The sequence below is a fragment of the Microtus ochrogaster genome, linkage group LG1 (genome assembly GCF_000317375.1).
Source record: "Microtus ochrogaster isolate Prairie Vole_2 linkage group LG1, MicOch1.0, whole genome shotgun sequence".
NCBI lineage: Eukaryota > Metazoa > Chordata > Mammalia > Rodentia > Cricetidae > Microtus > Microtus ochrogaster.
The window spans coordinates 24,890,369-24,913,982 of record NC_022027.1 but is presented as its reverse complement, the minus strand read 5'-3'; the positions used below and the strand labels follow the sequence as shown (position 1 = coordinate 24,913,982).

The 23,614-nt window shown below is 38.1% G+C and overlaps 1 protein-coding gene across 1 annotated transcript in view; it reads right to left on the bottom strand.

Annotated features, from left to right (window-relative positions):
* Nucleotides 1-464: 464 nt before the first annotated feature.
* Nucleotides 465-23,614, bottom strand: part of Grxcr1 (glutaredoxin and cysteine rich domain containing 1) — a 99,359-nt gene continuing 76,209 nt past the window's right edge. Inside the window, exons 3-4 of the mRNA XM_005359300.2 lie at nucleotides 6,883-6,948; nucleotides 465-644 (exon numbers count right to left, since the gene is read on the bottom strand). Coding sequence (XP_005359357.1) covers nucleotides 465-644; nucleotides 6,883-6,948 — 246 coding nt within the window. The remainder of the gene's footprint in view (nucleotides 645-6,882; nucleotides 6,949-23,614) is intronic.

Below are 23,614 nucleotides of genomic sequence, written 5' to 3'. Positions count from 1 at the left end.
AAAGAAAGAATACATGGTCCACTATTCCCCACTGTTCAAAGCTTATGCTTCCCTGAAGTTAAGGAATGCATTGCATGCATTACACATCTAAAGAGTTCTAACAGACCATCCTAAAGAAGAGTACTACCGCAACAAGCACTGAGATATGTGTTCTTTCCTTTAGGAGTCAGAACCATTTGGGGAATGAGACTTTGGATATGTTAGAATGATACTGAGCTCTCTGTGATCTCCACTAGAAACCATCATCTAGCACAGGTCTTTGTTCTTTGAAGTTGCCGAATAAGTGCTTAGTTAATAAAACAACAAAAATAATCATAACCAAAAATTAAAACAAAGGTAATTATAATATACAAACTTTATTTTGTAATCCAAAAACATTACTTTCTTTAAAAAAAAAAAAGCTTAGAAACCAGATTTTAGCCTTTGCTCAATAAAATGAGGCTTTCTCTGGGCAGAAGCTGCAGTTAGCCAGCACAGTTCTTACAGCGCTGAAGACCATTCTCGTTGCAAGCTGTACACTTCAGGGCTTTGAAAGCGTCCGTAAAGCAATTTCGAAACACTGACATCTTGCTTCCATGGCACACGGAGCATGGAAGGAAGCCAAAGCCTCCACAGGAGGGACACTCATGTGGATGCTGTACTCTCTGCATAGGGTAGAATGAAACAGGAGAGAACAGAAAATTCGTTAATGTAAACAATTCAGTCAGTATCGTGAGAGGTTGTAAAACAACACTGGTAAGATATAATTGTGGCTATGCACCTGACATTACCCGCCATTACTATCCTTGGGACCTAGGAGAAGGACAGCTGCAGGATTCTTTCACTGCCTTCCTTGATGACCATCTATGGCTCAGGCTTGGTTTAGGAAGTCTAGTAACTTTTAGCCTAAGTGTGTTGCATGGCGCATACTTTCAAGACTTTCATCATATGAAAACAATTTTTGTCAACTAAATAAAGCAAGAGATAATTATTGTCATGAGAAGAAAATACTTTTTAGCTTTCCCTTTTGACTGTCTTAACACTTTTCTGTCTTCTAGAAAAAAATACATTCAATGAAGAATTTGAAAAATCAGAAAACTGCAAGCTAAAGTTTGAAGAAGCCAATATCTACTAAAGATTCATCATTGTGTTGTCAATTTGAATAATTCTTTAATCTTTGCAAAGCACTTTCAAGTGTATCATTATATGCTATTTCCTCCCTCTACCCTCCCCCTCCACATACAGACATCATCTTCAAGAGACACACAATGCAAGCATCATTATCCTCATTTGATACTTAAGAAAACAGAAACAGATATCTTGAGACATTTATGCACATCATAAACCTTTCTTAATAGCTATCAGCCTTTCCACTTCAAACAATGATAAAGGATCTCAAATATAGAATAAATACAACCGGGCCCTGTGTGGAAGACAGTATATCATAAAACCTTACATTCATTTCAGTTTGCTTCTTTGCACACATAAGCTTTCTCGAGTCCACTGTTGGAACTCTCCAAGCCAGGGGTGATTAGAAGCATTGCAGGATGAGCACAAACAGAATGATGCTAAGTTCCTCACTTGCAATAAAGGAATTGGCTGCAATGTTTGAAAGCCTATCTTTGTGCAAAGTTTAAAAATGTAGACAAAACACACACACACATACACACACACATACACACACACACCTGCAAAATGACAAACTCAGACAAACATATTTGAACCACGCAGATATATACAGTATTGCAATAGAGAGTCAAAATTGCACATTAAAATCTCCAAAAAAAAAAAAAAAAACTCAACTGAAAAGGAACATAAACTAACTGAATTTATTTTCCAATTTCCTACTATACCCAACTAAAAGAATCTAGAATACAAATAAGTAAATGCAATTTTATCCCTATAAGTAATTTCAGAATGTAATTTGGAAAACAAGCATTAGAATATAATCAACTGCATGTCTACACCCTCAGATATCTTTTCATGTATATATTTTCAGTAAGACCCACTTCCTACTATTCTTTGGTTTAGGTCTTATAGTAAGACACAAAATCTATGCAATGTCTTATTTTTAACAACACAGAATTATTTTGATGTAAAGTAGGTGTTGCTGATCTCAGTGGCACAAATTGAAAACTGGAAACGCTCTTAAGATTAAGGAAATTCAAAAGTCTCCCAGATAGATAGATTGAATATAAATGATAATTTGATGATTTTGTAATAGTTCTGTGCAAGAATTGGTCCCTGTAAAGAAAAGTAAGTTGGATTTAAATTTTTCGTAATGCTAAAATGTCTTTGTAAATATTGGGGGGGGGAGAATATACTTTAAAAGCTAAATATAAGGGAATTAGCAAGTAATTACATAGTCTAATTTCAGAAATAAGATGATCAATGCAATACATCCCTATAATTGTGAGATGATACATTGAGAAATATCAAGCTGGTCTTGTTAGTATACACTTGCAAACCCAGAACTTCAGAAGTAGAGGCAAAAAGATAAAACATGTAAAGTTATTTTTGACTACATAGTGAGTTTGAGGCAAGCTTGGGAGATGATAGATAGATGATACATAGATGTATAGATGATAGATAGATAGATAGATAGATAGATAGATAGATAGATAGATAGATAGATAGATAGATAGATAGATGGACAGACATCATGGCTTATATAAGAATTGCATCAACTAGGCAAAGTTGATGTTAAGCCAGTCGTCTATGGCTTAGAAGAGAGCAACAGGATCAGAAGTCCAGGACTCCATCCATTACTGCAATAGTGTAACAAATTTTGACTTCCTAATAGACCAAGATTGCCACATATTAAAAATAAAGAATATTCACAAAATTTGAATTTCAGATAAATCACAAATAATTTTTATAGAAACATATATTTCCTTGGAAATCGACAACAAACCATAGTTTATGTGAGACTAAAATGGATGTGGGAGTCGAGCTTTGGCAGACTAACAGGGCAGGTGCTGTCAGGCAGCAGGAGGAATGTTTGGAAAAGAGCTGTTTCCCGACAGATGTAAATTGTTTGGCCGTTTTCAAAAAATGTGCCTCAGCATTTCAGTAACAAACATAAAAGGGCATCAGGTGAACTTTATCTGGAACCAGTTCCCACTGTGTCCTGGTACACTTGTGGACGAAGAAGTTTAAAATAACATGCTTTTCCAAAAGAATGTGTTTATAATGACAAAGAATAGCAAAGCCGAAATAAGCTGTGAGCTCCAGTCAGTCACCTCGTGCTGTTCTCTGTGTCACCCTCTCACCCTAAACATCGGACTGTCCATACATAGAACTCAAAATTGTACTGCAACAGAATTAGAGGATCTGAAACATCATAGATCTGAAACAGAGCCTACAAAATTACTTTTGATGAATGAAAACATCAAATGTTATATTCACTAGTACCAGGAGTTTACCCTGGCTTCATAATTTATCTGTAAGTCACAGCTAATAAATTTTCTAAGAGAAAATTAACATATCAATATTTAAGCCACATTCTTATATTAACAGAGCCACTTGTTTATCAAGACCATCCTAAAATCTTCTCTTTGGAGTCCTTGAATTGTAAAGTGAAATCTTTCTTTGATTACTTAGTTATTGACAGGATTCAGTGAACTAATCCACATTGGGCAGATAGAAGGCTGACTGGCACACAATAAGGTTAGGCATTGTAAGCCAGTCTTTTATTACTATATCACTACCTAAAGTCATATGCACCAGCTGCTGTCTCCAGATAAATTAGTCACAGGCTACATGCCTCAACCATATTCTTTTATGTTGGGTTATTTGATTTAAATGCATCAGTATTAGTCTTCTGACTTAAGAGCTTGCCTCAGTAAAGGAAGAGTAAATATTACTTTAGATCTGTTAATTCTGATGCATAAGGCACAGTGATAAAACTACTACGAGACCACTTCTATTCTAATTTTTAAAAACAGCTATTTCAACTATCAATGTGAGTCAAGACATAGCTTCTGTGTCATATAAATCTGCTTCTCTTGGCCTGTTGCTCATGTGCACGGACATGGGCAATATCCTTCAATAAGTCCCAGACACTCAGCTTGCCAGAGAAATGTTCACTTGAACAGTATACATGATAGCGTTCTTGAGCCAGAAAAATGTAAATTTATTTGCTGATTTCCTTTTCCTGGCCCCATACAACTGCTAAGCCTTATCCCTCACCTTCACTTAGGATAACCACTAAGCCTTGGACTTGTACTATGAGAACAAAAGGTAGTTGTATGGATGACATGTGGCAACCAATAATATAAATGAGAACTGCAAAACCTGTCTAATGTCTTACTAAAGAATAACCAGTTGTCTGTCTTCTAGGACGTTCCATAAGAAACAGATCATAGTATTAGAACAGCTTATTCTCTGAACATCATACACCAGATAAATTTCTCAAACAGTCTTGTGTCTTGTCAAGATAAAGTCATATGACCCATTTACCTATATGTCATCTGAATTGAAAGTCATAGGAGCATAACTATATAAATAATATCGTGGGCTTTAGAGTCAGACTGATCAGATTCAGGAATCAAACATTTTCTGTAACATCTTGAGCAAATGATTTAGTCTCTTACTATGTCTATTCTCTTACACACATCATGAGAATAATAATATAACATATTTTAATCACTCAGTATATATAAAACACCAAACATATTACTTGCTACATGATCAGGATTTAAATGCTTCCGGTCCTGCGAATATTTAACTCCTACCAAAACTAACCAGAGTACTGGATATGTGGGGGCCCACAGAAATGGGTCTGCTCCACCTTGACTGAAGATCAGAGAGCTTAAGCCTGCTCTTGCTCTTTCAAAGTTACTGACAAGAAGCCTGACTTAAGGAGTGGCTACAAACAAGATATCCTGACCTAGGATGTGGTTACTTGGTGTTTTGGATATTAAGATGGCCTACAGACGTGGATGCACTCCACCTTGACAAAAGATCAGAGAATTCAAGCCTATTCCTGTCTTTTCAAGGATATGACAGGAAGTTTGACCCAGGGAGTGGCTGCCTACAGGATACTTGGTCCAAGTTATATCCACTACATGTCAGCATCAGAATGCTTAACTCGGGAAATACTTTGTGTCTCAAATATTGAAGCAAGTAATTGTTCTGTTTGTCCTTTGTGTCATGTTAAAGTAGTGTTTTTGCCTTCTTCCCCTCCTTTCAAATTGTAGTGTATAAGCAGATGGAAATAAATGCGGGTGGATTCAGTATTCATTGGGTTACCCCCATGGTACTATTCTCCGTCTCTGTATTTCTTTCATCTCTGTTCCTCTTGCCTGACATTTCTAATCCGCATTCCCCTACCCTGGAACATATGAACCCATCAAGACTGGACCCTGGGAGATGTTGCCCCAACATGTGGCTACGACATAGATATTCATATTTGAATGTTGCATCCTCATCCACTTTGATTGATCATCTAATGCTTCTCTAGGATCTCTCTCTTTGTCTAGATTGACTTCCATTAAACCCTAGTTCCTTCATAGGCAGGATTTTTCTGGATGACTACAAATTTTACCCTTGGGACAAGAGGTCACATGGCTATCAGTAAATTTGGTAAATTCTCAAATTTTCAGACCATAATACTTCATAAATTACAAACTGCATGTGCTAAAGAAATTTAGGAAACCAGATCATGCCATATTTTCTTTCTACATCTCCGGGACACTCCCTGTTCAGAAGCACTTTCTCTCTGCCTGCCCTTTTTCTCAGCCTCTGTGTATAATTATAATGCAACTGTTACTATTATGACAGAAATTAGCTCAGAACTTGCCTGAGTTACTGCTATTTTTGAGCAAGTCTTTGAGCAGACACTGTTGTCTTGGAAATCACAGCTACTCAAAAAAAATTGTCAAATGAGTAAATACATCTTGATTTCCTCCCAAGAGAGACTAAATATCATTAAAAATAACTGTCAAAATCAAGGACTGTGTAGTTCATTTGGGATGTAAATCAAATACCCAAATGAAAATGATAAAAGGAATCCTTTAGCAACCATACAATATGAAAAGTCATGGAAATAAGAAGACAGAAAAAGCTAGACAGTAGTTTTAAAACTAGTACTATGGATAGAGACTACAGACCTTCCAGACATAGAGATAAAATGAGGAATTGGAACAATAGCAGTCTAGGTAGACAGAACTTGCATTAATGAGTGGTTCTAAAGAGACCAAGGAGGTCACATAACTCTTACTTTTGATTGATTTAGAAGGATCAAAAATAAAGTTAGAACAAGAAGGGCCAGTAAAAGCATGTGGATGATGGTCTGCCTTGTTCATCTGGGAAAGCTCTAGACAATCATGAATGTGTAATTTTCCCTCTTAAAAGCATTTCCATCAGGATAATAAAGCATATGGTCTTCCTATGTGCAGGAAGAAACAGGCTGATACAGTCATTTACCAGAGAAATGCTAGAAGTTTCCCAGTTACATATTAATTTATTACACTATGTATTTGAATAATTGTGTCTCTTATGCTCTCATTGTAAAGGGTACCAACAGAAATTAAAACGTGTGTCTCATAGAAATGATTTTTCCTTTACCTTCATAAACGATGAATAAGTCCATGGGAATAAGTGTGCTTTAAGACAATTTTCTAGCTTAATACTTCCTCAACACCTCTATTATGGAGAATTAGTCTCAGATAAAGTCTACTAAAAAGTTCAGTTAATAGAATGAGGTTGTTAGAAGCAGATATTTAAATCACCCTTGTTGGAGCAAATGCAATGGCAGGTGGTACCCAATTAAACACTCACACATATACCATTTTACATTTGTATGAACATGGAATAAAAATTCAACTAGGAAACCAATTACAATAAGAATGTGCCTAACATCTTTGATTACTAAAAATAAGTTGTTAAAAACACAATTACCTCAATTTTGGTTAAGAGATCTTGCAGTTCTCCCGATTCATTCATTGACAAAATTTTCTCAGCACCCTATTGACAAGAGGGGTAGGAAGAAAAGAAAATCCATTGTGTTAATATTTGAAAGCCAAAGTCATAACCAGGAAAGGTTAGCTTACCAAACAATGAGCACAAATTTCCCCCTCAGCTCTGAGTAAACTTAAAACCAAAGGCCAAAATGTTTTACTGTCACACACCCACTCCTGTGTCAAGGCACTGAGAAGGCAATCAAAAGGGGCAAGCTCTGGGAAATCCTACCTCTCACACCAGACCCAACAGGGATGCGTACAGCACACCCACGGAACTCAGCACCAGGCCTTCTATCTGGAGAAGGGAGCTTTGAGAAAAATCCACAGCCTGGGTTATCTCTGCCCCCTCCTTGTCACCCTGGAATGACCCTCCTTACTGCCATACATGTACTTTTAACGTCTAACAAAATCATCATCATTAACCCGGCGCTGTTGTCAGACAGCAAGCACCATCTCCTTTGATACAGTGTGCTCTGCGGCTCGCAGAAGTTGACCCTTAGTAAAATTAAATAACAATCCCAGAGTGTCCTCGAGAGAAAGCAGAAAGGCAGCTGGAACACTGGCAGGGAAGTTGCTCCAGAGCTGAAGTTACTATGAAAGGAAGAATAGGAAACATGTAGGCTTTTTTCTACACATTCATCATAGTCCTTTGAACTATCCCCACTGTCTCTCCTCCATATTCTTCTTGGCACTCTTCCATTCAACTTCTCAGAGTACAGAGAGGGGAGGAAGACAGTTTGGGTAATTATTACCAATGAAAGGCTGAGTTCACTTTGACCTTGTTCACGCTGTCTCTGCACTGCTTTAAATAAGAGTCTAATCCACCGTTTTCTTAATGAACAAGTCATGGATGAAGATCAAACCATATTTTTATATTCCTATTTGTGGTAAGCATGGCAAATATTCATTTAAAGAAATAATGAGATCTTATTTGATCCCATGGGAATCAAAGTGTATTTTAGGTGAATACATATAAAAGAATAATCCACTTACAGAAGAAGATAATGATGTGTTGGGAAATCCCAACATGAGCTAAAAATCTACTTGCTAGGGCTGCAGAATGCCTTCTGGGGTTAGTGGCATCTGGTCGCTTGATCACTTGTTCAGGTCATGAAGAATGTGTGACTTATTTAAGTAGGTGCTGGTTACTTCCCCATGTTGTCCGAGAACTCTAGCCCTTCTTTCATCCTAGTTTACTCTGCCTTCTAACATATCAACATGAGAAACGTCAAGTCAATATATTAAAATCCACTACAGATGAATGCACAGGGAGACCAAAAATGCACAGAGTCTAAGAGGAGGTAGATTATATCCATTCATTCATTGATAGCTTCACCAGGCACACAGACAGATGTGACAGTCAACATAACACAGGTGATGGAAGCCCACGGCCAGAACATTAAACGTAGAAACTTAGAAAGAACCGGTAATATTTTCGAATTGCAGCTTTCCATTTTCTTTCCTGAGCTAACCAGGCTAAAATGAAAAAAATCCTCCAGGGAATTGGGCACAAGAACTAAGGCAGCAAGGAGAATACACACCTCATTTTTCTCAAATGAAGGAAAATGCACCGCAGTGACGGCAAACAAAATGAATGCCCCATAAAAGCCATGGCCAGTCAGCTTCCCCGCTCTTTCCTATGCAATGCATTCTGCCTCCGTCAATGGTGTAGAATACACTATATGCTGAGGAAGGATCTAGTTCATTGCTCTTATATGCATGGAAATTTCCAGAGCATAAATTCTATCTCACATTAGATGGCTAAGCTTTGATCATACCAAGGTCTGACATAATCCCAATCGGCAAGATATAACCGAATGATTAGTGGATAGGTGGTGTCCCGAGTGCTCAGGATTTCAAAAAGGTTTCCCAGTTACAGGCAGCAAAGAGCTGAATACCTGCTTCCTCCATCACCAGCTGCAGTTCAAGGGTCTCCACAATTCCTCCTCAACCAGTGCTCAGATCTGTACCGGGAAGCCAGTTTCTAGTCTCAGTACCATGGGCTAAGCCACAGTGGTAACCAAAATCTCTGACTTTATACTGGTCCCCACATCTCTGCCTTAGACCCTTTGAAAGTATAAGATATAGGAGTGGGAGTAGACAAGAATGTTCTAGGGTCCCTCTGTCTGCTCCAAAGGGCAGCAGCCAGAAGGGTGATCTCAGCCTCACGGGGCCATTTCCTTCCATGCTGAGGTTCAAAGCACTTGTCCTGGAGTTCTCTGATTGGCCTGCTCTTCACTGTGTTTGAGTACTCCAAAAGTCTCATCCACTCCTTTTTTTTTTTCAGTCAGATCAATCCAAACCATTAATTGTCTTACCAAAGATGCCCGTATGTGTACAGCAAAGAAACATTGACACTCTCGATAAATAACATTTCCTGGTTTGTTTGGCAAAGAATATCAGAATTTGACACTTTTCATATACAACTCCACCATTCAATCATAAGCTACCAGATATTAACCATACAATTATGTGCTCCAGTTCGCCAAAGCTACCAGGGCAACTTTATTTTATTTATTGTTAAGTATTTTTTCTGTTCTGTATATTTTTCTTAAAATAAATATAATACTGAAAACAACAATAATAGGACAGTAGTAATATGTGAGGGAGATTATAGGCATTTAGTCATTGCTGCAAAGTAATCATAATTATCACAAACTTTAAAAAGAAAGAAGAGAAGCAAGAGGATACACAGAAGAAGAGAGAGGAGGGAGAGAGAGAGACTGTTGTCTCCCCGCTACCATGAAGGCTTGTTGATCATCAGTGAGAGAATAGTATCCAAAACTCAGTCTGGGAACTGGAAGCTATGATGGGCAAATTTGTGTTTAGGACTGGCAGTTCGCTGAATTCGGAGGAAGTTCAAGTGAGTGAATGGCACTTTGTACCACAAAGACCCCACATCCACAGTGAGCATACCAGAGAATTTGGAAAAAAATAATTTAGTTTTGTCCATTTCAGGACTGTGTTTTATCCAATTATATAGACTACACTGTGTGTGCCAGGGTAGGTTCTGTCTCGCAAATGTTCATTTACATATACACATATTTGTTATGTAACACCTAAGTACCTATATTGTAGGTTTTGTTCATATTTACTTATTTATTCCACTTCATCTTACTAAGAGCACAACATGAGTAACAGACCTATATCATAGCATAATAAAAAATTATATTGAATATGATTTCAAGAAAAAGAAAATAAAGCAAAGGAAAATACATCCCGAAATGACAGTTATGATTAAGGCTTATACTGGATTCTCAATTATATCCTCAGAAGAAACAAAGTCTGTCTTAGCACCGGAGTATGGACAACAACTCAGATAAGAGGTGAAATGACTCATACAAGTAATATCCTTACTTTTTACTGACCATAAAAATTTTGCTTTCAATAAATACTATTAGAAAATGGCTCTTGAAACCAACCAGTAAAACTTTCAGCCTCCTGCTAGCTTTAAAGAGGATTCTTTTATTTCTCACTTAATTGACTCCCTGCCATGCATTTGTCTCCATTTTGTTGCATGCCCCACGCTGCCCATTAAATGGTCTTCTCATGACTAACATAAAACCCACACTCTCAGCAGGGCCCACAAACAGCAGCATTGCTGGTTGACCAATCCTCCCAGAGCTGTCTTGCCCTATTGTAAGTTCCGCAATAATTTCCCCTCCTCCCTTTCAATTTTACACACAGACTCCATCCATTGCCTGAACTTTCTCCTCACTCGCCACTAGGAAAACTTCAATACACTATTCAAACCCCATTAAAATGGGAAAGCATCCTTGAGTTTCTCAGGAGAATCAGCCATCCTTAGACCTCACTGCACAGCAAGCTGTGACGACATCCTTAGGTATTCAATGTTCTATGTGCCATCAACAACTCCTGAATATTTACTGTATTATTCATCTTCAAAACGGGGCAGTAACACATCATTAAATTTTAAGCAAGTATTTCTTATAATCAATACTATCTCAACAAAGGTAAGCAAGCCTGGGAAATATCAGATTGTGTATTTGTGAGGGAGATCATGCTAATGTGATGTCATAAAAGAATGTCAGATGAACAGTAAAACAGGCAGATGAAGACTGCAGAACCAGTCCCAGGTCACTCTCTGGAGAGGACCGGGAGGCTAGGACTCAGAGATCCTGCCTGGTAAGTAACCCTTCTGCTGTGTAATCAGGAGAGCAGATGGCACGTTTGGCACTGAGAGAGCTCAACTAGAAAGAAGCTTCACGCCTGCCAAAGGATGTGCTCAATTAGTGTTTGCTGCTCTGATTGCTGTGCCCACCGGAAATGGGAGCCCATATCCACTCTGCCTGGAAGAGGCTGCCTGATCCCTGCTGATGAAGTGAGTATTTCCTCTAGGACTCAGCTCTGGATCTCCTCCAGTGTGTGGCAAGCTTCATGGCGTCTCTGGAGTTCTGTATCAAACATTCAGAATGGGAAACTGTTCAAAACAAGTGTAGCAGTATCCCACCAATGTCCAAAAAAACACAGCAAAGGCTCCTCTGGGTATTTTAATAATAAAACAACAGCAACAAAAAAACATGGTTTTTCTATGTCCCCTGCAGGGAAACTTGGGGGCAGAATTAACTAAGATAATTGACTTATTGAGCAAATATGAAACACAGACCCTTGGGTGTCAAATTCCTGCCAAAGCTGATGTCTTTAGTTTAATGTAATTAGTGTTGAGCCACAATTTTCAGCGCAGTTGAAAAGGACAGTTTTCTAGTGAGGCCAATTCTTACTTCATAACAAAATTACATCATCAAAATAGAGGATCATGGGAGTAATTATTTCCTCCTTCACTGAAAGCCACTCAATGAACTTGATATTAACAAGTCAATAAGTTGTTTACTTGTTAGTTTGTTGTTTTAGTTTGGCTAGGGTTTGTTTTGTTTTGTTTTTTGAGAAAGGGTTCCTCTATGTAGAACTCTCTTTGTAGACCAGACTGGCTTCGAACTCACTGAGATCCACCTGCCTCTGCCTCCTGAGTGCTGGGATCAAAGGCATGAACCAACACTGCCCAGCCCAGTAAATTGTTTTTTAACGAACAATATTGATGATTAGGTTAGCAAAAATATGAGGATTGTTTTACATAATAAATTCAAGATTTTTACAGTTATTTGTCCAAATTCTCTTTGCATAAACTGATTTTCAATGCAGTCATTAAGGTCACTAAAACACTGAAAATTTAAATTCTAATGCCTCCATTTATAAGTTAATCTTGAAAATTAACAACTGTAGGAATTTCTTCAGCCAGTAGCCTTTAAATTACCTGCCCACTTGGGTGTGGCCTTTTATACTATATACGCCAATGAAAAGTGCATGTCCAGCCTCTTTTCAATAGTCATCCATATTTGTTGTACTTATAGTTAGACTAATCAGGTTCTTTAGATACATAGTGATTGTATTCTATATAGATAGGTAATCTTCAGCCACTTCAAAGAGCTATAGAATATGACATTTAAATAACTTAAGAGTTTTGTTGAAGTGAGACACGATTGCTCCTGGCAAGCAGCACTGATCTAGTCCCAAGAGAATGTTGAACACTGAAGACACTCCACTTGGAGCCTATTTTCTTCTTGGCAAAACTGGCCTTTGGGCAAGGAACTGCCCATGCGTCGACCACTGACAAAATTTAAATTCTAATGCCTCCATTTATAAGTTAATCTTGACAAAATACACGATTATCCAGACAGGACAAGCAGGATACAAGAAAAAAGACTGTCAAATCTTGCCAAGACAGGGTAAGACAGTTTTGAAATTTTTCCTGCCTCTGAAAATGGTCTATCAGTTACTCTAGGCCTTAGCCAAAGTTGGTTGCTCCAACTTTGCAAATGAGACTTTGGGTGATTTCCCAGGTAGCCAGTTGTCTCTGTCATTTGTTGCACATTTTGAAAGTTGCTTGGTTGCACTTCCTGCTTACTCAAGTAATATTATTTCCCTTCTCAGATCGTTGATGGGGATGAAGACTAGATAGTTGTAGTTCCTTTCCTCTCATGACATAGCCAAGTTATTTATAATACAAGACAAACTCTTTAGGATAGGATATTATTGAAACATTTATTATGTGTTTCTTGCTTGATATTGTTTATCCTGGTTCTAATTTTAATTTTTATACCTGACATTTGTTCTTATTGTATATAATTTTGTATTAGGCTTAGAACTCTTTTATTTAAACTAAAGAGGGTGGTGCTGTAGGTATTCCTGCCCACTTAGGTGTGGCCTCTTATACCATATACGTGTCTAGCCTCTTTTGCAGCTGCGGGATTTGGTTGCTGTTCTCCATTTGAGCAGAGGATTGTGATCTGTGAGTCTACCCCTAAATAAATAACCTTTTATTATACTCAATTCTGATCTGGTGTGGGATTTTTTTTAATGTTCTTCTTCAGTTAACTGATGTGCTCTAACAATCAATGTATTTGTGAATAAAAGGGGTGTAATAATGATGACAAAGTTGCAGGGCTGACACGAAATGATAGATAAGAGTCTAGAAACGTACTTCATACTTGAATGGGAATTCAAAGAGTAGCCTCCAAGGAGTAAATTCCTTAAGAATTCATGCCAAGCTCACAAAGGTTAGTCCACAAACAAATAATGAAACATTCATAGAGTCCAGAAAGTATTTTCCATTACCTTAGATGATGTTACTATAAGTTTAAACAGAACATGATGTTTTTGAAGGGGAATGAGTGGTTGAGCTTAAGAAGGTACTTATTCTTCATGATAGATATTGAAAACAAATACCTAAGTTTGTGGTTTATTCAAAACAAAAGTGATGGGGCTGGTAAGATGGTTCCAAGGTTAAGAGCCCCTATTGTTACAGAGAGCTTGGCTTTCAGAACCCATAGGTAGATCACAATCACCTTTAACCCTCTAACTACAGTTTCAGGGAACTGACACCTTCTTCTGGCTTCCATAGGCTTCTGCAGGCATATGGTGCACATGCACTCACATCACACACACACACACACACACACACACGCACACACGCACACACATACACATTAATCAATCGATAAATCTTTAGTAAGAAGAGTGACATGAATTTTGAGGATTCTTTTCCAGGCCATGAAAGTTTTCAGTTCACTTGAGAGATGGGTGAAGTGTTACTTATTATGGGAGATTTATCTAGCTTTTAGTTAGGGTTCCCTGAAGAGTCATGAACAAATAAAAACCTAAGAATAATTAGTTAACAACACAGCTGAAAACTAAAAATTGAGTTGATTGCTTTTCTGGAACAGTACGGATATTTATTCAGTCAGCAGAAAAAATATTTGAGGAAGACTCACATTGAGACAGTAATTGAGAAATATAATTAGATGATCAAAATGTCAATTAAAATTCCATTCATTGGAAGGGATTCCAACTTGAATGGGCTCTCTTCCCAGATGAGAACTAGGGATATTTGAACATAGATTGGTTACTGAAGACAGAGCACTGCAGAGCTCACATTCAACAGACTTTTGCATTATTCATATTACTCACAGTAAAACGATCAAAGCCCTGAACAACAAACACTATACCCAGCTGCCACCTCAGAGGACTTTTCTATGGTGCACATAATGGTCAAAAATAATAGAGTATCACATTTTAAAGGTTTTGCAACCGTAAAGAAACACGGAACACTTAATGAGAGTTCTTTTTAGACTCACAATAAAAACACAATCTATCCTGTAAGATCCTAGCAGGAAACTGATGACATACACAAAACATATTATTAAGGAACTTTTGATGAAAGCCCACAGTTCAGAAATGTAGACAAGGCTTGGTAAATACCAGGCTTGGTGATGCACAAAATACCTGCCGACGTTGGAAAACTTTTATACCAAGCTTAAAGGTTCACTGGGAACCTTCTGGCTCTACTTCATTCTTGCTGCTGTCTTTGGTCATTTCATGGTACTGGAATCTCCAAAATGTTGGGGTCTCAGCTGGAACTGGGCTACAAATTCAGTAATAACCTCTCCTGGGCTCTTTTTATGGTGCTAAGCTTCATCTGCTTTTCAAATCCAGTACCATCTAGGAGATGCTTAACACATGACCAAGTCAGGCAGCCACCTCTGGAAGATAAAAACAAAAAACACTGAAGTAAAAACCTTGCTTTACTGAGAAAACTGATGCTGTTCAGAAGGAGCTAAGGAATTAGCAGTGATTCAAAAGAGAACCAGTATCATTAAGGTGAAATCTTCTGTGAAGTGTTTCCTCTGGGTCAGTACATAGATGCTATTTCAGAGGTGGACTTTTCCCTCCTGTCCACCACTTCCCAAATAACCACCATGGTGACTCAATATTAATTGTAAATACTCAGTCAATAATTGAGGCTTATTACTAACTAGCTCTTACAACTTGAATCAACCAATTTATATCAATCTACATTCTTCCATGTGGCATTATCTTTTTTTTCATCTGATGTCTCCGGTTTCGTCTGAGTCTTGCTGGCCACTCCCCTCACTCTGCCCTTCTTCTTCTTAGTGTCCTTAGTCTGGTTTTCCTGCCTAACCTTATTCTGTCCAGCTATTGACCAGTCTTTATGAAACCAATCACAACATCATTTACAATGTAAAGGAATATTCCTCAGTAGTTCATCACTGAAGGAAGTCAGAACAGGAAATCAGGCAGGACAGGAAACTGGAGGCAGCGGTAGGTGCAGAGGGTTGATGCAGAGGCCATGGAGGGGTGCTGGCTTGTCGCCCATGATTTGCTCAGCCTGCTTTCTTAAAGAACCCAGAACCACTAGCCCAGGTGATGGCCCCACCCATAATGGACTAGGCTCTCCCAATCAATCACTTATTAAGAAACTGCCCTAAAGGCTTACCTACAGCTAGATCATATGGAGGCAAATTTTCACAGTTGTGGTTCCCTCCTCTCAGATGACTTTAGCTGTGCCTAGTTGATTGGAAACTAGCCTGTTAGGATGTTGTGTGTGCTGCAGAGGGCAGAACCAGAGAAGTGACCCAAACCCTTTAAAGGAACCCAGAAGATCACAAATGAATTCCAAATATTGAACACTGAGTTATTTACACTGTTGAAATTTAGTTTGCTTCAATCTGATTGTAAGTGTGACCTGGTTCTTCCTTCTTGAAGTAAGAAATCATTCAACTTAAATTTGATTTTACAGAAGTACACATTGAGTTTGGACTCTTCAAAGAGATTTTGAATTTTTAAAGAAACTAAACTTTTAATGTGTTTGAATTTGTAAAGAGAGTAGTAGAACTCTTAAAGTTGTTTTTGTTTTATATTGTGATATTGATATTATCATGCTGTCTTGGGAATACATGAAAAAGGAAATGTTCTTCTTGAGAGGGGTGTATTTGTGTATTATGATGACAAGGGGTTAGTTGTGCTAGCAATTTTTATGTCAACTTAACACAAGCCATAGTCATCTGAGAGGCAGAAGCCTCAACTAAGAAAATACCTTTATAAGATTTGGCTATAGGTAAACTTGTAAGGTATTTTATTAAGTAATGATTGAATTGGGAGGACCTGGCCAATTGTGGGTGGGTGGTTCCACCCCCAAGCTGATGGTCCTGGCTGATGGGTTCTGTAAGAAAGAAGGCTGAGCAAGCCATGAAGAGAAAGTTGGTAAGCTTTCACAGCTTCTGCATAACTCTCACCTCTAGGATGCCTGCCCTGTTTGAGTTCTTACCTTCATTGCATTTGAACTGTTATATGGAACTGTGAGAGTAATAAACGCTATTCTCCCCAAGTTGTTTTCAGCCATGGTGTTTCATCACAGCAAGAGTAGCCCAAAACCTCTAACTCCTCAAACATCTACCCTGCCTCACCAGACAACCTTCTCCTTCTGCCTAAGTTCAGGTAGAAGGCAAAGCACAAATCTGGAGATCAGAAAGAAAAAAAAAAACAAGCAAAAGTACCAATAAATCAAATGAATTCATTATTTGGAGACCATCACTGTGTAGGTTTATTTATTTCATATTTAAAATAGAGGTAATATAGATGTGAAATTCTTTCTGCACTCCTGAAATGGAGGAAGGGGATCGCATGAGAAGTATTGGGAGAGTTCTAGCACTGAAACTGCAGTTGTAGCATCGGCCACACAATGAATCCTGTTTCCTCTGATAATTAGATATCTGAACTTGAATAAATGATTTAATTCCACACAGTTTGGATTTTCAATTGGAAAAACTATTTTCAGTGTATAGAGTTTCGGGAACTGAGTGAGACAATTTATAGTAAGCGCTTAGCATACTGCCTGCCGCACATAGGTGCTTTGTAACAAAAACACCTTTTTGTTGTTTTCTTAAGCTTAGTATTTGTGAACTTTCTGCTGAGCCTAAATCCAAAATGATTTCTGAAATTTTACATAAACTTGCTTTTACTTATCAATAGTAGGAATCTACCTAATAATCTCATCTTAGAAGTGCTAGGCACTTGCTCTTCCACTGAATGATATACACAACCCACTTTGCTCATTTGTGAATTCTAAAACAGAGTCTCACAAAATTGCCAAAGCAATCCTTAAACTGCAAGTCCCCTGCCTTAGCCTTTTCAAGTAATCTCAAGCATATACCATCAGGCTCAGTTAACTTCCTAATTTTTAAATTAGCTGATCCCCATGGCACCACCATTGCCCATCCTTCCTTTTAATGAGAACGTCCCCTGAAAGTCATCTGAAATAGTGTTCAATGAAGAACTAAATTTCCTAGCCTCTGCGATGTTTGAGTGAATCCACCAGCCTGGAATACGTCTTGACATTGCACTATGGGCTGAAGTAATTCATGCAATATCTAGGCAATTCTCTTCTAGACAATCTCCTCATCTTTTACTTCCTATTTTTAAATTCCAACTATCTAAAATTCCATTAACATGATAGAATTAAAATATTTTTAATTATAAAAATGGGCTGCTCCAAAGGAGTTACAACCAAAGAACCACTCATGGGTAGAGATTTCTATATCTGTGGGGGCCCCAACCCAGCCCTGCAGTCTTATTAGAGAGACAAATCATCTTTCATGTGGATCAAAGTTTCTGACTCATAATGATAGATACATAGCAATGTAAATGTATAATAAGACAAAAACATATGTATGTATACTTACATTTATATGGAGAGAAGTGTAACTTGGATGCTTGCCCTCCCCACACAAAATACTTTGTTCATTGAAATCTTAATCCCAGTGTTCTTGTTTTAGGGGGTATATCTCCTTTGGGAGATGATTAGGGCATGAGGGCACAGTTTAATGAATAATGACATTAGTGTCCCTGTAAAAGAGAACCCAAAAAGCTGCCTTTCCTTGTACACCGTGCTAAGTTGGGAGAGAAAACAACCATCAATGACCTAAGAGGATGTCCTTCTGCAGACACAATCATCTGTTTTCCCCTTGATTGAACCTCTCAGCCTTCAGCCTACAGAACTACAAGAAATATGTTTCTGTTGTTTCTAAGCTACCAAGCATCGCACTAAGACATGTGCCTTTATGTGTGCATTTAGACATAAATACTTATGTATTGGTGGTAAAAAAAAAAAAAAGAGATTGTCAAGATAGAGCCAGATAGGTTCAGAGAGAACAGAATCTGGTACAAACTCCTGGATATTACCAAAATTTAATAATGTAACTTCTGGGTTAACAATAAAAATATTATAATAGTAATAACCTTTACAGAAAGTTATATATCTATATATAGACACATACATAGATATATATGTTTCTGTCCATCCCTCCAAGAACTCTACCCTCCAGGAGGTATTCTGTTTGGAAATGAAGGAGTTGTAATTCTTCTCTGTGGATTCTATAATTCACAGAGGATGGATAAACTCTGCCCCCACCCCCAGTAGCAAATCTTTGCAGTCCTTTGCCATCTCCCTCTGTTTTGACCTCTACAATCTTCAAAGAAGGGAAGTTTGGGATTATCTTTAAAGCACAAGGCTCTGTGATCCATCTCCTGAGGATTTCCTGTGTCTGAGTGGTTTGAACAGTGCCAGGGGAATTTCTTAAGGATGGAGCAGAAGGGAAATTGTTCAGCATCATAGGAGTTGACAGACCCACAAGAAATACCCTTGATGTTCTCCAAACACCATTTATTTAATCTCCTTTGCATCCTGCAATGGTCTTTCAAAATCTTAAGTCCTAAAATTACAGAAACTGAAACATAAAGATACCAAGAAAAAAATCAAGCGTTACAAAAGCATGTATTCAAGATAATAGAGTTACCAGGTAGCAAGGCCAGAACTGAAATATATGAGTGATTAGCATTAAAGCTCAGACTTTTGTTCATTTAAATTAACAAATGTTTTTAAAATAACATCTACCTTTATGTATATAAGAAAGTACTATATTAGCATATATCAAGGAATAGTTTAATAAAGAAAATATTAAGTGCTTGATAAACAATATCTATTGCTGTTGAATATTAGTGTTGGTATTATTAATTTGACTCTAGCCCACACTTAGACAGTACAGTATTATAAATATTGCTAAGTGTACTATGATGTCTAGCAATAGAGAACAGGCTTTGGATCCTGTCATTTCTTGGGCCTCACTGACTTTTCGTGTTTTGTTTAAGTCATCGGTAATGGGTGGGAATACAAGCATTTATTAAAGTCACATATTTAAGTCTGTATCAGATCCATCCAAAGAGAAAATTTGAAGCTCCTTTGTTTACAAGATGAGCTAGCTGAAAAGACACCCTCTTATTAGATGGGGTCTTACCCATCTAATTGCCATTGACATTAGTATCCACTTTATAATTTAAACACATCTAAAGGTACTAAGCAATATTTTGAAACCATAACAACAAAAAACCAGAGAAGGTAAAAATATACTCATGATAATAAAGATTAAATTAAAAACTAGATTCAATGAATAAAAAGTTTAATTGAATCATTAAAAACTATAACTAATCAAGAAAACCCTGGAGAAAAGATATTAGTGATATAAAGTGTTATGACCAAAACCATAGGAGAGTGAGAACATTAATATAAAGAGAGCCCTAGAAATACTTTTAAAAGAAAATAAAGTGAATAAAATAGTTGAAAATATACAACATCCAGTAAGGTATTATAAAGCAGGTGAATAAGAGCCAAAGGATTTTACAACAATATATAAGTCAGTGGGCCTCTAAGCCCTAAGCACAGTTGTCCACAGGGAAGTTATCTGAGCTCCAAAGATGAACATTCACACTGAATAAACTGTGCCTGTATGTCAGTCACTTGCTTGTTCACATCAGTATCACAGTGGTGCACACAGACTCATTTCACCCTACACCCAACCCATCACTAAGTCTGCATGCCAATCAGACTGAATGCATGAATTCAAGGAAGAGATGCTAACTGCTAGCCCCCCTGCCTTATGTTTGACATCTCACACAACCCCCATCTACCTGCTATTGTCATGGTAATCCTGCAGAGTAAAGCAGGTTTATATATAGCCTGGCATCTTGACAACTTTTGTAATAGATTCCCTCATACAGTGGCATCTTTTTCTTCAGTAGCATAAGGTTGAACAATATGGAATTGTCAAAGATGATTGAACATCAATAATTTGTAACAGTTAATATTTAATCAATCATGAAAGCAATCACAGAACTAAAACTAAAGAATTCACTGCAAATACTGAAACATACCCCAAGCAGCCTTCTGAAGGCCAACACAACCCTGGGTATATTTAGAACTTGAAGATCCTGGAAAAGACCCTGAAAGTTAAGTTTTATTCAATACAGACCACACATTTCAGTAGCTACTTTTTCTATGTGTCTGGGAGTACTTTTCTCATGGGATTATAGCCTTTATCCATAGGGACTTGGAGTAGAAAAGACCACCAGTACATCTAATTTGCATCTACAGCATTCAACTGAAATGCAAAGCAGATAACACAAGTGCCTGGAAATTATAAACAAGCTCTTTGAAAGCTGCCAGGCAAACATATATACCCCGAAAGACTCCCCCAAATTCACTGAACACCTCTCTCTCCATACTGATGATCAAATGCAGGACTTGAGCATGCTAGATAATCATACTGCCACTGAGATACACTTTCAACCCTTTTGTTTTTAAGATGGGGGTCTTAACATGCAACCCAAGGCGGCTACAAATTCAAGATGGTTCTGTCTCAGCCTGCAGAGCACCTGGGATTATAGGCATGAGTTTATCATGCCTGGAAAGGATTTGCCTTTTTAAGAGCATAGATGAAAACAGTTATCCTTCAAGAAAATGGCACCTTTCCTCACCATGTGAAGTAAATGTCATTGATACCCAAATTCAGCATTTTAAGTTGGATCCTTTACAACAGCAAAAGTCTCAAATTACAGCCAGCTTTACTGGGTGACTTGGCACATGCCTGTAATCCTAGCACTCAAGAGATGGAGGCAGTGACCATCCTCAGTGACATAACAAGCTCAAGTCCAGCCTGGGATACATTAGACTCTGTATACACACACACACACACACACACACACACACACACACACACATCCCTGATGTATTGTCTATGTGTGTATCTGTGCACAGATGTGAAAGAGTGCAGTAAAGAAACAGGTCAATGCAAGGGTGAAGAAACCTGAAGAATCCCTGCAGTCAAAGTGCCCTTGATAAGCCGTGGTTCTCATGAGCTGTCTTTGAATGCAAGTCTCTCCTCTATCTCTCCACAGGCCCCCTGGTTCTCAAATACAATTTAAGTAGTCATATATACTACAAAGGCATCATACACAGGAAACAGCAGCAAGAAGGCAAAGTACACCCAGAGCACAAGCAATCATCAGAACGCAAAGCAATCATCAGAACGACAAGCAATCATCAGAACACAAAGCAATCATCAGAACACAAAGCCCCCTACCCTCAGCCCCCTTCACTCTCAAGAATCCATGAGGATCTTGGGGACTTTGAGCTAAGGATGAAGTTCATCTTTACCCATCAGGCATTACGCGGCATCTGACTCTTCTCCCGTTAAGTCATTTGTTCCTATATTCTGCTGATTCAAAATATTTTATCACAACTTAAAGAGGTCTAATATAGACAAATCAATAGGATAAACTTTATTTTCTAGCAGGGAACCTAAACATGCTAATTTTCATACCACTTTTTTTTAAGTCAATTCTCGAAATTTAACTGTGAAATACAAAATTCTAACCAATAGCTCTAACCAAGAATCAAAACATTGAAAAAAAAAACGTATCTTCTGTTTAAACTTAGATTTCAAAGACATTTTTTTCTTGAAGCAAGACCCTCTCTATGCATTAGGGAGAACTCAGAACCCAGGAAACTTTGGGAACACAGATGTTACTCTCTCGGGAAAAGTTCGAGTGGGAAAGTCTAAGCACCCCAGCCCAGAGATAAATCCTGGAGGCTTTACAATACGATCAATGAGGACTTTTCTCATTTTCCTCTTTGCGTCTTTATTTTGTTCTTTTTCAACTTTCATGTGGTGTGTGTGTGTGTGTGTGTGTGTGTGTGTGTGTGTGTGTGTGTGTGTGCGTGCGCATACGCTTACATGTTTATGTATGCTCATTGTGTGGCACAAGTCTGTGTACCGCATGTGGATGCCTGAGGATGATGTCAGGAATCTTCTTCAATTATTCTTCCGCCTCATTCATTGAAGCAAGGTCTCTCAATCAAACTCAAAACTCACCAGCATGGTTAATCTTGCTACCAGCTTGCTCTAGGGATATCCTGTCTCCATTTTCTACAGCTGGAACTAGAGTCAGGTTGTGGTGTTCTACCTTCATTCTGTTGCTAGGGCAAATATGATTCCATCTTGCAGGTCCATCACTGAATGAACTCAGGGCAAGAGTTTAATCAGGAACTTGAAGGCAGGCCTGCTTGCTATTCCATATAGCATACCCTCCTACAAAGGAATTCACAACAGAAGAGGAACACCAGAAACCATGGAAGATGCTGCTTACTAGCTGGTACTCAGGTCAGATTAAACTCAACTATCTATTTTCTGTAATTCAGGAACACCTGCCTAGGGATGCAGGGGTACGTGGTCCTCCTACATCAATTAGCAACCAAGGTAATCCCCACAGATAAGCCAACAAAGCAAACCAAATTAGGCAATTCCTCAGCTCAGGCTCTCCTTCCAGATGACTACATCATCTGAAAGACTACATCAGACTGACAACTAATCACGAACTAGAGCACATGAGTCTTGAGAATCCAAACTCTGATTGTCATGCTTGTATGTCAAGCATCTAAACACTGAGAAATCTTGCCAAACCCCTCTTTTTCCTTTGCAAATCTTGGTCATTTTGATGGCTTTGTATCAAATCATTGAATGTTTTTAACTTGACGTTCATCAATATGTTTGTGATATGGTCTTTAAGAATCGTAATTTCTGTATCTGCCTTTCTCAGATACACTGAAGTAGTCTTCATGCCCCACCAAGTTAGATACCCATAGAGCACACTGTTATATGAATAAAAATGCAAACACTGACAGAGTAGAATATCCAGGACAAGTTTACCTATATGTTAAGAATAGAATCTCTATAGATGGAAAGGCCATGGGGAAATGAAGAGGGTGCATTGTTGTAGGAGGTCGCTTGTTTGTTCCCGGCTGCTCAGCCCCCAAATAACTACACAGAAACTGTATTAATTAAATCACTGTTCTGCCTATTAGATCGAGATTCTTATTGGTTAGGTCTTATATCCTAAACTAGCCCATATCCATTATTCTATTGCCACGTGACTGTGGCTTACTGGGTAAAGTTCTATCCAGT